A 14,038-nucleotide genomic window follows, 5' to 3' on the forward strand; every position below is an offset into this window, starting at 1 on the left:
ATAGAAAAAAAAATCGTAAAGATTTAAACTTAAATTCCACATTTGTTGGTAATTTCATTGGCGTGAATTGAAAAGTGAAGAGTTACAGTTGCAATAATTTTAGCCATTTCCAACTAAAAGTTCTGATAACACATGGATCAATAAGTCCCGAGACTAACAATGGAAACAACATTTTTTTTGCAAATTTTTTTTTATTCATCAACATAATCACCTTTTAGGGTGATACAATGGTTCCAACGTTTTTCCAATTTTTCAATACATTGTTTATAAACAAATTTATCTTTCGCTTCAAAATAAGCTTCAGTTTCAGCGATGACCTCCTCATTTGAGCCAAATCTTTTTCCCTAGAGCATTTTTTTAAGATCAGCAAAGAGCCAGTAGTCACTGGGGGGCTAAATCTGGCGAGTATGGGGGTGGGGAAGCAGATCACAGTCCAATTCGTTCAATTTCGCCATTGTTTTCATCGACTTGTGGCAGGGTGCATTGTCTTCCATCGAAAGCAATCGCGGCACCCACTAGGAAAAAACCTTTTTCATGCTCAATTTTTCATGAATGATAGTAAATACACTTCCATATGATATCTGTGTCATCTCAGCAATCTCACGGAGCTTCACTTTACGATCTTTCATTATAATTTTTGTCACTTCACTCACATTTTCCGGTGTAACGGCTTCCACAGGTCTACCCGAGCGTTCCGCGTCATTTGTGTCAGTACGACCACGTTTAAACTCGGCGAACCACCGATAAATCGTTGCTTTTGATGGACAAGAGTCCGGATAACATTTTTCAATCCATTGTTTCGATTGCACGGTGTTTTTACCCATTAAAAACAATGTTTTATCAAAACACGAAACTCGGTTTTTTCAATTTTTAAACAAACTACAAAACGACTTTACTCCAACCTCGATAACTCAGCTGTTTCTGGTCGGATCGACTTAAAATTTTGACCCGTTTCAAGCAAAGTTTAGTACTCTAGAAAGACGTGTTTACTGGTTTACTACGAGCGCCATCTCTGCTTTAGTCTCGGGACTTATTGATCCATTTGTTAAAAAAAGTTATATAGAATACGATTTCACAAACCTATAAGTTTACTCATAGTGACCTTCAAAGAACTTAGATTTTTAATGAATAATGTCGCTGCGAAAATCCACTTTCCAACCGAGGTCCGGAAAACCGAATGTCTCAAATCGTTCGATTCAGCTCGACAAACTGAGCAAATGTCTGTGTGTGCATGTGACAAATAACGTTACTCAATTTTCTCAGAGATGGTTGAACCGAATTTCACAAACTTAGATTCAGATTCAGGTCTTATGAAGCTGTAGGCTGCTATTGAATTTTATTCCAATCCGACTTCCGGTTCCGAAAATACAGAGTGATATTTACCAGAAAAAATTGAAAAATTAAGTACTTACTTTTCTCAGAGATGATTGAATCGATTCATAAACTAAACTCAAACGATAGGTCTCATAGTTTGCTAACCTGATACTGATTTTCATCTTGATCCTACTTCCGGTTCCAGAGTTACAGAGCCATATGTGCAAATTAATGAGAAATTGCACACTCAATTTTCTTGGAAATTTATTAACAGTTTTTCACAAACTAAGATGCAAATGCTTATAGTTCTTTAACAAGCTCTCAAATTCTATCCGGATCCAATTACAGCGCGATAAGTGAATTTTTTAATTTCATATATTGAGGTTTTAACCTTAAGGTCATTCTCCTCTTCGGGCCAGAAATGCTTTCTGACCCTATGTGCGGGATTGGGCATCGAACCCAGGTGGGCTGCGTGAGAAGCATCGACTCACGCTATACCCATCCTCTCCCGTTATAAATGAAATTTTTTTCAATATCATGAGCCCTTTTTCACAAGTGATGGCGAAAAGAGGTGCAAACTTTTCTAAAACTGACAATTCAATTCTTCTAGTTTGCAGATCTGGTGGATATATAAACCTACTTTGTCACAACTAGTCCTCGGTTCCCAGTTCAAAAAGCACCGATAGTAGTGAAGAAAAACTCCAAAAACCTGTTTCAATTCACCTAGTGGTGTAATGGTGCCTTTCTCATATTACTCATACCATACCATATAAATTACTGTGGAATTCGAAAAAAAAAAACTGTTCATTGAATAGAAACAGGAATGTTTGTTCGGACGTAATCTACCACGGGAAGTAGTATCCGCAACAAATTCAGGAATTCCATATGATAAGCAACACATACACAACACCTACACATTGGAACAGTTCTGAACCTAATTAAAAAGAATTATTTCCTCTTTTGATTCGTCGTATGGAAGTTTTAACGCCTAACCCAGCAGTTCCAGAACCGGAAGTTGGATCCAGATGACATTCAGGAATTTAATTTTAGATCATAAGACCTTCTACTTGAACCTAAGTTCGTGAAAATCGGTCCAACCATCTCTTAGACTGAGTTCCATTTTTGAACACTATTTTTGGTGCTTCTGGAATCAGAAATCGGTAACCAGGTTAGCCGGAATGAATTTGATAGGCCGTCTACTAATAATGACTAACATTTGAAATAGAGCCCAAGATTCGGTGTTGGTTTTCGTTTTCTTTATAGAGTGTATGAAATTGATCAAAGTACGCTATGTGCATCGTTTGTAAAGGTGTGCTGTGTTTTCTTCTTTCGTGTCAGCACGAACCGGTGCATACCGGTTTTGTATCGTCATTTTATATGACGGTTGATCAGTGACCATCCTGTAATTACGGAACCGGAAGTCGTGAAGTCGTGAAGATCGATTCAAGCATCGCTGAGAAATCGAAGTAAGTTCCACTTTTGGAGTTTTTTGGTGCTTCCGGAACAGGAAACGATGCTATTTTTGGTGCTTCCGGGACAGGAAACGAGAGACCAGTAGTGCCGAATTAAGTTTATATATTTACAAACTAACAAGATCAGTAAATCAGAAGAATTTGTATGGAATTTTTATGGGATTCGTACCTGTTTTTGACCATCGTTTGTGAACACTCATGAAATTGAAAATTTTCCACTTATCGCGCCGGTTCCGGATGAAATCGTCTAGAAATTTTTAAAGAACTATAAAACTATCTCATCTGAAACAACAAAGACACATCAAAATCGTGCTCGGATTCTGTGGGAAACCCTATATCTGCAAACTAAGCCGAAATGTTACGGTTGGTCAGTATGGAATATACAACAGACTACGTAAATCGGAATATCACTGCTGCATTGGAGCATTCAAAGTCGATTTCTTATATTTCACGAAAGTGTAGCTTTAAGGGGTTACATACATTCCGGATAAAGAATTCATAATATTTGAATTAATCTAGAAATTTAGAAAGTGATTTTATTTCAATGAATTAAAAATGAACCATGCCGCAAAACTCTCGCGAATTTGCTTTGAAATAAGATCATTTTCACTGTCCCTAGAGTAATCGAACGAATGGATTTCTTTTCTCGAGCCGGAAGGTATGTAACCCATTAATACAAAAATATATTTAAAATCACATTCCTCATCGGAGAAAAGCTTGCCACATATTTTAGTTTAAAAAATCTGGCATCCCTAACAACTCCGCAAAAATTGGTTGAACCGTTAGCTTTATTACCTTTCCTTCGGTCTATTCGGCTATCTACCCACTTCGAATGAAGCTATTCGCAGCCATCGAATCATTTACAACCAAGCGAGACAGCAATACATTTTATTACAATTTGCTATATGGGATAGTGGCAAGTCCTCTACCGATGCTACACAAAATAGTTACTGCTCACCACCAGGAGCACAAATCATTGCCTGTCTCGACTAGAGCTGTGCGCCGCCGCGCCACGCCGCCGCCGCCGATAATTTCGACACGCCGCCAATTTAAGAAAAAGATGATCAGCGCGCCGGTTATCACATTTTAATCGTGCCGCCGATAATATTACATAAGCCGAAAAAATGATTTTATCAATGTGGAAAATTGTTTACAGTTTTCATGAAAATTCATTGAAAATTACAGTACAGTTACTTTCCTCCTACTTATACTGAAAATCAGTACTACCGATGTCAACCGAAGCCAATGTCATTTGATTCAAAGTCTATTTTCTGTCTTTATTTGAAAGGTTTTGAGCGCTGTCTGGCAAAGAAATGCTTGGGAGCAACATAAAAACAAGATTTTTTATACTGTTACATACATTTATTTCTAAGTTCCCAAAAGACTGTGTACAGCATGATATTTTGCCTCGGACCGATTTTAGCACGGTTCGTTTTTGGCAACATAATCGATCGAATATGACATATGAAAACCAGATGATGGCAGAATTTTCAAGTTGAAGGAATTCCATAATTATATTGATTTAAACTATTTACAGCAATAAATAATGGAAAAACATAACAGCCATATACCATTCGAATCAGTTCGTCGAGATCAGTAAATGCGTGTGTGACAAATAATTTCACTTAATTTTTTTCGGGGATGACTCTCAACCGTTTTCTACAAGCTCAGATTCATATGAAAAGTCGTATACTCCCAAACAAGGTTCCTGAATTATGTTTGGTTCCGACCTCTGGTTCCGGAACTACAGGATGGTATGTGGAACAAGATTAAAACTGTGTAACTCATTTTTCTCGTAGATGGCTGAACCGATCTAAGATTCAAATGAAAACTAAGAATCATCTAAGATTCAAATGAAAAGTTCTAAGATTCTATAAAACATCTTGTTTTTCAGTCAAATCCAACTTCCGGTTTTGGAGATACAGGGTGATTAGTATAAAAATGTCTATGTAAACTACAGCTACTCAGGTGAATTTATGTGACTTCGGCCATACCGATTTTAGAATTCCATTTCTTAAAGCTCAGTGGTTTTCTCAAAAAAAGCCTAATCGAATTTCAGAAACAAAAGTTGAAATTAAAATAAATCCAATTTTATCCAATTCTGACTTCCGATTCTCGAATTGTAGTATGTGGAATTTTTAAAATTCAAAACGATATAGAAGATGACAATCCCGAAAAGTTTCAAAGTTGGACTCAAAATTATTGCAATTTATTCGTCATATGGCCATACGAATCGGTTTGGGTTATGCTGGTTCCTGAATATCGGCATGTTTAATCGATTGTTACACTTTTAGATTCAAATTCGATCCGATTTGCAGTTTCGACATTACAGAGTAATGAGTGATTAAAATCTCAAATTGCCACTTAAAACGACTGACATTAGAATAATGTCATGAAAACTTAAACACCGAAAAATATTCATGCATAAAACACATGCGGATTGATAAAAAAAGGTATCATCTCACTGCTAGGTGGATTAAGCACGTTTTTTTTAGAAACCAGTGTAGTGTTAATTTCTCAGGTACTAGAATGTTTAGTGATCGAGTACCATTTATTTTGTGATCGAGTACCATTTATTTTGGATACTTTATTTGTTATTTCCGGGCATTTGAAAAATGGTATTGAACAAAGTTGCATGCTCCATTCTAAATAAACGTTAGTTTTCGCACAATAAATTAAGATCAATGTTACCAACTCAAAGTAAAAACATGTTTTTCTACTTCTACTATGACTTTTCAAATGAATTTACCCCTTTTTATAAGAAATCGTTACAAATATGAAGTAATTAATATTTGAATTTGTAAATTTGATATTATTTTATATATCTGAATTAATTTGAGCGCCAAATCGATTTTATGTTAATTACATACGTACGAAAAAGATATGCTTATTTTTTGAGTTGATAAAACGATTTTTATACATGATAATTATCAACTAAGTAAAAAGCGATTTGAAAAATAGTTCCGAATAAAACTTCATATTTCTTGCTCATAATAAAAAAAAACCCTTTGTATATGAATGAAATATTTATTTAAACAATAGTCAACCATCTCCAAATAATCGCACTTATATTCATCTCAATTTCTCCTCTAATTCGATGCATTCGAAACCATTTACCATCTCTATTCACTACGTTGGCTTTAATGGATCACATAAACATTAGGATCTTTGATTGTAGGTCGCCAAAACAATAAAATAGAGAAATTGTCCTGTGTGAATCAATATTAAAATTTTTAATATGTTTATAATTGATTACGCCGAATCGCGCCGCCTCCGCCGCCGATGTTTTCAGGAAATAGCGTCACGCCGATTCGCCGCCGCCGCTGGTCAAAAAGACGTTTCAGCCGCCGATGTTGACAATTTTGATCGGCGCACAGCTCTAGTCTCGACATGGAATGGAATTACGTGAACAGGAAATTTTCCATCGCGTGACGTCTTTTAGGATCGTACCACCGCGCCAATAAAACCGAAAGGTGGAAAACGTACGAAGAGAATAAGGGCAAAACTCCGCCAGGATTTTATTACATCCTCTCACTTTCTCCATACTTACACAGTCGTCACCCTAAACGGTATCCTTGTGGATGTGATGGGATGAATTCGTACACACCAGGATGCACGGCCGAGTCGCAATGATAGCATAAAGTTGCAAGATAGACATGTGCTCGTCTGCACGCTTCTGGCATCGGGGTAGTGATTTTCGGTTAAAACCCAGTGTGATATTATCAAAATAAAAGACGGATACATTGGACAATTATGTGTATCAATTGCATTGTTTTTTCGCCACCGGTCATTGACTTCGATTCGTATCGCTCGGTATCTGTCGACCTTCGCAAGGCTGTGAAACTATTGAGGTGCGATTGAACTTGGACAGGCAGGAATGAAACACAAGAGTCACAAAAAGGATCGACGCGAGAAGAAGCGCAGAAGGGATAGAACGGACGATGAAGTGTGTTTTTTTTCGTTGGCTACATTCGTTTATATAAAATAGAAAATGTCCGCGCGCCCGAGTGTCTCATAGTAATGGAATGTTTTTGTTTTCGACATTTCTTCCTTGCAGGCCAAAACTGAACCAAACTCTCCTCATCCTCCGACCGGTGAACTCAACCTTCAGAACGTGAGTCCCAATCTAATTCAGACTCACGGTTCGAATGTTATCGCTTCATCGATCAAAAATCAGCAACAGGTAAGTTTTCGATTGATTTTATTAAGTGGTTAAACATATTATTATTCTTTGGTAAAAGAAAATAATTAAATAAGAATTATTAATTTAAAAAAAATCTTCATTTAAATTTGTTTCGTTACCAATGCATAAAATATGAAAGGTTGTTGAACGTCAAGTGACCGGGAATATAAGGTCATTATCAGATTTGTTTGCTGCACGTATTTGACATTTCAATAGTTATTTTTATCGAGTAGTTCAATGTCACAACATCTACGATCCATTTCAAAATTAGACGGCTGACACGTTATTTGGATTTATTTTGCTTTTAAAATAAAATGATATCCACACTTTTTTTTTAGGTTTTTAACATAAAAAAAATTACACAGGAGTGTTTTTTTTCTTCTTCAAATAACTGAAATACAAGATTCCATTATTTGAAAATAACTATCGAATTGTAAAAAATACACCTCTCAAGCAGTAATATTTCAGCTATGGAGAAAATAACGACTCAACTATCATTTTTTTCGATAAAATTTGAAGTTTTTCGCGAAATGGTTCACAGTTCGAGAGAACAAAATCTTTTGAAGCGAATAAATTCTAGATATAATCAATTATATGAGTGACCGAAGAGAAGAAGTAAATTTGTTACCTCATAGTTGGGGTTGTTGAAGTTTTACAAAATCTTCTAGGAGGTTTGTTTTGCCTTTCTCATATAGAAAGGCTATGCAATCGCTGTGAAAACCAACTTTTGTAACGAGGCCCGGAGAGTTCGTCGAGATCTCAAGACATGTGTATGTGTGTGTTTGTGTAACAAATAATGTCACTCAATTTTCTCAGAGATGTTTGAACCGATTTTCACAAACTTAGATTCAAATGAAAAGTCGTATGGGCTTATACAATTTTCTTGAATGTCATTTGGATCTGACTTCCGGTTCCGGAATTACAAGGAAATATGTGCAAACATATTAACAAATGCCCACTCAATTTTCTCGGAAATTTCCCAACCGATTTATACAAATTAAGAAACAAATAAAAGGTCTTGAAATTCTTTAAAAAATCCCCATAAAAATGATCCAGATCCGACTACCGGTTCCAGTATTACAGTGCGATTAGTGAAAATTTTCAATTTCATGAGTATTTTTTCAAAAGGGATGGCGAGACGAGGTGCACATTTTTATAAAACCTATTGCTAACTTCATCTAGATCTGCCATCTTGTTAGTGAATATATAAAACTACGCTTCCGCAAGCACCTATAATAGCGAAGAAAAGCTCCAAAAACGGACTGACTTCGATTTATCAGCAACGGTTAAACCAATTTTCACGAAACATGATTCAAACTGAAGCTCTCGTTGTCTTAAAATACACTTTGCAATTTCATCCAGATCCGACTTCCGGTTCAGAAATTATAGGGCGATGAGTGTCAAAACATTTAAATCGTCATTCAAAATGACGATGCAAAGCTGATACGTGTCGGTACGTGCGGCTTTGCTCCGTTCGCAGCAGGGTTGCCACATTTAAATCTATATTGCTCAGGTGAAAAAAATGTAAATTTCTAATTCTTTTATTCAATTTGTACCTACTTGTTAGTGTTATTACAAAATCATAATAACGTTGCTTCTCTATAAAAATACACTTATTGCGTGTATGTGTGTATGTGTCAATTAATGACACTTATAAAATAAAATATCTCGTAGTCCCATAGGTTGCTATTGAATTTCACACAGTCATTTAGAGCGACGATGCAAAATAGGGTAATATTCTTCTAGATTTGGCTTAAAACTGATTCAATTTGTATACTATATTAGTTACTAACTAAACGAATCGAGTTCGGCTATACTGGATCCAAGTTCCCGGTTCCAGAGATAAAGGAAATAGTCAAGTTTAAAACGAGACTCACTCAATTTACTCAGAGATGATTTGATCGATTTCCACAAACAGGCTCAAATAAAAGTACCTATAGTCTCATAGGTTTTTGTTGAATTTGATCCTCGTCCGATTTCCGGTTCCAGAACTATAGGGTAAAGTGTGTTTAATCATTTAGTGCGACGATGCAAAATGAAGAAAAATTATTATTACTTGACAAATTGAAAAAGTTATGTTAGTTTATACCCAAAAAAAGTTTCTTATTTTGTACAAGATCGAAAATTTTTTTTCACAGAATCTCCTAGTGATGGTTTATGCAATGACTGAGGAGAAATTTGGAGAAGCCAAGTGAATGAAAAACTTAACAGAAACGATGATTTTGGAAAAAGATACGCTCAGAGACAGGACTAACTTGCGTTCTAATGCATTGCGTGCATACGCGCTACCATTTCGCCACCCTGAACCTTGTAATAGACACAACTCTAAAACATGGTTAGGCATGATAGAACGTACATCGAACATGGTCTACATCCTGGCCGTTACCCAACCGGTACCATACACCCAAACATCTTCTCTGTTCGTCAAACAATAGTCTTCTCGCTCTATACCTATTTTCCCGCTCAAACACTGAGTAGGAGAGTGTATTTATATCCGCTTGTCACCTACTCTACTTCTTTACGTCAAACCAACTAAAACTAATAAATCGCTTCTAGTGATATTTCTGGAAATATGAGAAAGGCATCATTACACCACTAGGTGGATTAAAAAAGGTTTTTTCAATAAGAATTACTCTATTGTCTGAAAATTGTTTTGACAGTGTAAAGTGATGTCTCTGCTCAGTATTGTTTGGCAAATCATCATAAATAGGTTAACTCCAGAACAACGATTCCAAATCGTGGAAATTTATTTTAAAAATCAGTGTTCAATTAAAACTGTTTGTAGCGCAAAATTCTCTTCAGTGATGAGGCGCTTTTCTGGTTGAATTAATACGTCAACAAGAAAATTGCCGTATTTGGAGCAAAGATAATCCACACGCCGTTCAAGAATTACCAATGCATTCCGATAAATGTACTGTTTGGTGCGGTCTTTGGGTTGATGGAATCATCGGTCCTTCTTTCTTTAAAAATGAGGAAGGACGATGCGTTACCGTGAATGGAATTCGATACAGAACCATGATCAATGAATTTTTGTTGACAAATTGTCAAAATATGTGTTCTCAACAGGATGGTGTCACTTGTCATACTGCGGCCGAAACAATCGACTTATTCGAAGAACATTATTTCGAAAAATGGGCTGGTCAATTGGTGTAAGTTAACACCACTCGATTATTTTTTGTGGTGATACGTAAAGTCATTGGTTTATGTGGAAACCCAGCAACGATTGATGATTTGGAAACTAATATTAAACGTGTCCCTGATAATATACGTCCTCAAATGCTTGAAAAAGTAGTCGAAAATTGGACCTCAAGAATGATATTTGTGAAAAATAGTCGGGGCGGCCATATGCCCGAAATCATATTTGAATGTGAAATGCCATTGGTCATTCCATAATCTGGCTTGTGTGTTATTTAAATTTTAAATCAGCAAGCTCTTGAAAAAACCTTTTATAATGGTCAATTTAAATTTTAACTTAAAAAAAATGAACGTGCGATTTAGGTGTGAAATGAACAATTCTTTGAATTTCTATATAAACATCCAAAGCACTGATGAGTCCAAGACACAAAACAATGAAATCGAATCGAGAAACCAAAAAAAAAATCTATTTTAGCAATTTCAGATATAAAAGCTGAAAAGGAAGCAAAATCTGGGCCGACTTTTTCCGATTTGAATGAATTTGGCACCTTTCTTCAGTATGACAAGCACAAATAGAGAGACCGGTTCGATTTAAGACTGATTTTTTTTAATGCATATTTTGCTTGCACTTCAAACCGTTGTAACCCGGAAACGATAACTTGCACAAAAATGATATCCAGGGAATCATTTTTCATGAATTTGTAAACCAATCGGAAATTAAAAATAAAATTTGTTATTAATACTAACATGTGGTGACCATTTGATTACAGATAAAACAATACCAGTTACAGATAAAACAATATCAGTTTTTGAAAATCTTCGATTCTGATGAAAAAACAGCCAATTAAATTCTAGAATATGATTTTATAGATTAAAATTAATATATTTTCTCTTAGTGAAATTTCTTTTAGACACTACCGTTCTTCAGATATTCAGACCAAAGTTGCAATTAGTCATTCATGTCAAATGACCTTGACAGACTGACTAAAATCATCGTCAACTGTAATCGGTACGGTGAAAGTGACTGTCAAATGAGATACTCGATAGTTCTATGACCAAGTAGAAGTATACTTAGTCAAAGACAGGCACTTTTTTTGTTTTCTCTCTCATTCTCCTATTCCCTGTTGAAGTAAAAAAAATCAACTAGGTTTTACACGATGCCGACACAAATGAACTGCCGATAAATCAAGTTCATCTTTGACAGCTGCCGTGTGTTGTGACGAAAAGGTGCCTGTTAAATACGTGTTCCACAGTGAAAAGAAAGTGTGAGACGACTTGCAATTTTTAAATTCAAACGATGAATCTCCGATGAACTTTTATACTGTAAACAAACACACGGTGGCTGTGAAAAAAAGTTTATTCTGTCATTTGTGATGTTATGTCATGTTCGTGTTAAACCTAATCAGAGTACTAACGTAAACATAAATTGATAAACTTCATAATTCCTTGCAAAAAGTCATCGGACTTCGGAGTTTATTGGTGTAAATGAATATAATTCAATGTTTATGCTATTTGAATTAGGGGTACGCCACTGTAGAAAAAAAGGAAGCACTTTCTTGGGGAATTATTTTGGGATCCAAAAAATTGATTAATCCGAATCCTGGTGAGTGTATATAATCCGTCCTGGTGAGTGTAATATCGAGAGAATTTAAGTTCTGACAGATCGGCTCTCAGACACTCAATATCCCACATTATCGAAATGACGGAATGCGCAATGAACTTTTACTCGACTGCATGATTTTTCAGTGCTCGATCGGTACTAGAATTTTCGCCTGAGTTGGCTACTCGATCAACCCGATTGACAGTGACATTATAAATGTCATTTAATATTCGCTCATTTTATGAATGTGTTAGTGTAAAATTTAGGCGACTTAAGCCATTTCACTACACTCCAGCTAGAGGAATGGATGATGCTGACTAAGGTAGGCCGTTTTGTCAATTTCCAGCGAATTTCAACAGTTTAAGTTGGAATTCTAAGAAGAACTGGTTATTTACTAGTTATGTATATCCGAAAAACATGAAGATTTAAATTTGTATATTCAGTATATAATGTTTTCATTTAAAAATGAACTGAAATCAGAACGAAAACGTGAAAATCGGGAAAGAAGAAGAAGAAGACGAATTGACAATTTAGTCCGCATCTTCTCACTCAATTCCGACAGATTTCCGAATCATCCGGTTGTAGGCGAAATTCATTCGAAATCGGCTGTTGCACTGGAGTTGGAATTGATTCGGAATTCTACATGATTTCCGAATGGAATTCCGAATGAAAATTTTTCGCCGGTTAGGAATTCATTCGGAATCCATTCGGATCTGATAATGTGGGATATGGTGAATTGTAGAGCCTGGTTGGCAGCAGTCCAGTCACATAAACTTTCCAATCTTCATCGTGCAAAGTTGCTAGTTGATTGTGACATATAGCAGCTCTGATTCAGACATGAATTTCAAAGAACTCTGGCTGTTGTAGAATTGTGTCTTTTTTCTTTAAATCATTCTCACTTGAAAACTGTCAATTGCGTTTTAGTGTCCAAGCAAAAATTTTAGGGAATCAGGTGAGCATTCTAAATAAAGCATTTTAGGATGATTTTTCATAACCTTGGATTTAAATGAAAGCTGTTATGTTCTAATTCTAACTCCTGAATTTAATCTTAATCCGACGTCCGCTTCCGGAGTTACTAGATATGTGTTTTGAAAATAATGTCACTCACTATTCTCGAAGATGGCGGCTAAACCGATTCTCATAAGTTTAAATTTATATACAGAGTCTTAAGGTTACATAGACAATATTTGTTTTTCATTCGAACACTGGATGTTCAGCGTGAAATGTAAATTTTGGTTTCGATTAGTCTACTTTCGAAGTGTATTCGTGATATTAACGCATTGTCATGTTTCCAAACCCTTTTAGACTTGACTACAACAGCAATAGAATCTCTGGTTCAATGGATGTCCAGAGCTCTCAATCCTCGTTGAAATCACAAGAAAATTTAAAATTAATATCGGTAGACATTAATTCAAACATGGATGTGCAATAAAAATCAAAACTAAAACCATTTGGCTTAGATTTAGTATTCAGTGGTACGAATTACGAATTGAAAAAACTTCAAAAGATCCTCAGTCAAATGAATGAAAATCTCACAGAAAAGATGATTATTTGGAACAAGATACGCTGACTCAATCATTGCAAAACTGGCCATATTCACAATAGGTGTCTGATTTGTGATGGCCGAGCTGTATTGGTAAATTTCCATCAAGTTCGAAGATCAAATGGCTATCGCTTCTGGCTCCCTAGATCTAACTGTATAAGTGACGTAAAGGACAAAACGCATTTTTTTTCTAACTGTTCAATTTTCTCGAAAATGACTTAACCGATTTCAACATTCTTAGCCTTGTTTGAAAGCTACTATTGGATCATTAATCAAGTTCAGAAATCAAATGACTATCATTTCTGGTTCCGGAGATATAACGGTATAAGTGACGTAACCAACACAACGCGTTTTTTTATCACCGACTAAACACGTTGTTTTCATTTCACTTTATTTTCTCAGAAATGATTAAACCGATTTGAACAACCCTAGCCTAGTTTGAAAGCTACTATTGGACTATTGATTCATAGTTCAAAGAATAATAAATTTTTCATGGGCTACATTTTCAGGTGGCAATTCAACAAATTTCGATACACTTAGTTTTATTTAGAAGCTACGTTTCCGGTTCGGCAGATGTTATCTTATATGTGACGTTACCGAAGAATTCCAGTGTTTTTGATGCGTCAAAATTTCTTGGAGATTTCGATAGACTTAAACTCGTTTTTCGCTACTATTAGGTTATTCGATAAGCTCACAATACTAATGCGATGAGGGACGGGTATGAATTGAGCTCACCATGAGCCATAGTGTTGAAAAAAGAAAAAAAAATGAAAACCCGAATATAAAGAAAA

General features: G+C 35.7%; 1 protein-coding gene across 7 annotated transcripts in view; it reads left to right on the top strand.

The window, feature by feature from the left end:
* The window catches only part of LOC131432707 (protein AF-10), a 59,385-nt gene that overhangs the window by 26,884 nt on the left and 18,463 nt on the right, over positions 1-14,038 (top strand). For all 7 annotated transcript variants that reach the window (XM_058599157.1, XM_058599159.1, XM_058599162.1 and 4 more), the window contains one exon: positions 6,844-6,969. In XM_058599157.1, coding sequence (XP_058455140.1) covers positions 6,844-6,969 — 126 coding nt within the window. The remainder of the gene's footprint in view (positions 1-6,843; positions 6,970-14,038) is intronic.

This window comes from Malaya genurostris, chromosome 2, assembly GCF_030247185.1.
Source record: "Malaya genurostris strain Urasoe2022 chromosome 2, Malgen_1.1, whole genome shotgun sequence".
NCBI lineage: Eukaryota > Metazoa > Arthropoda > Insecta > Diptera > Culicidae > Malaya > Malaya genurostris.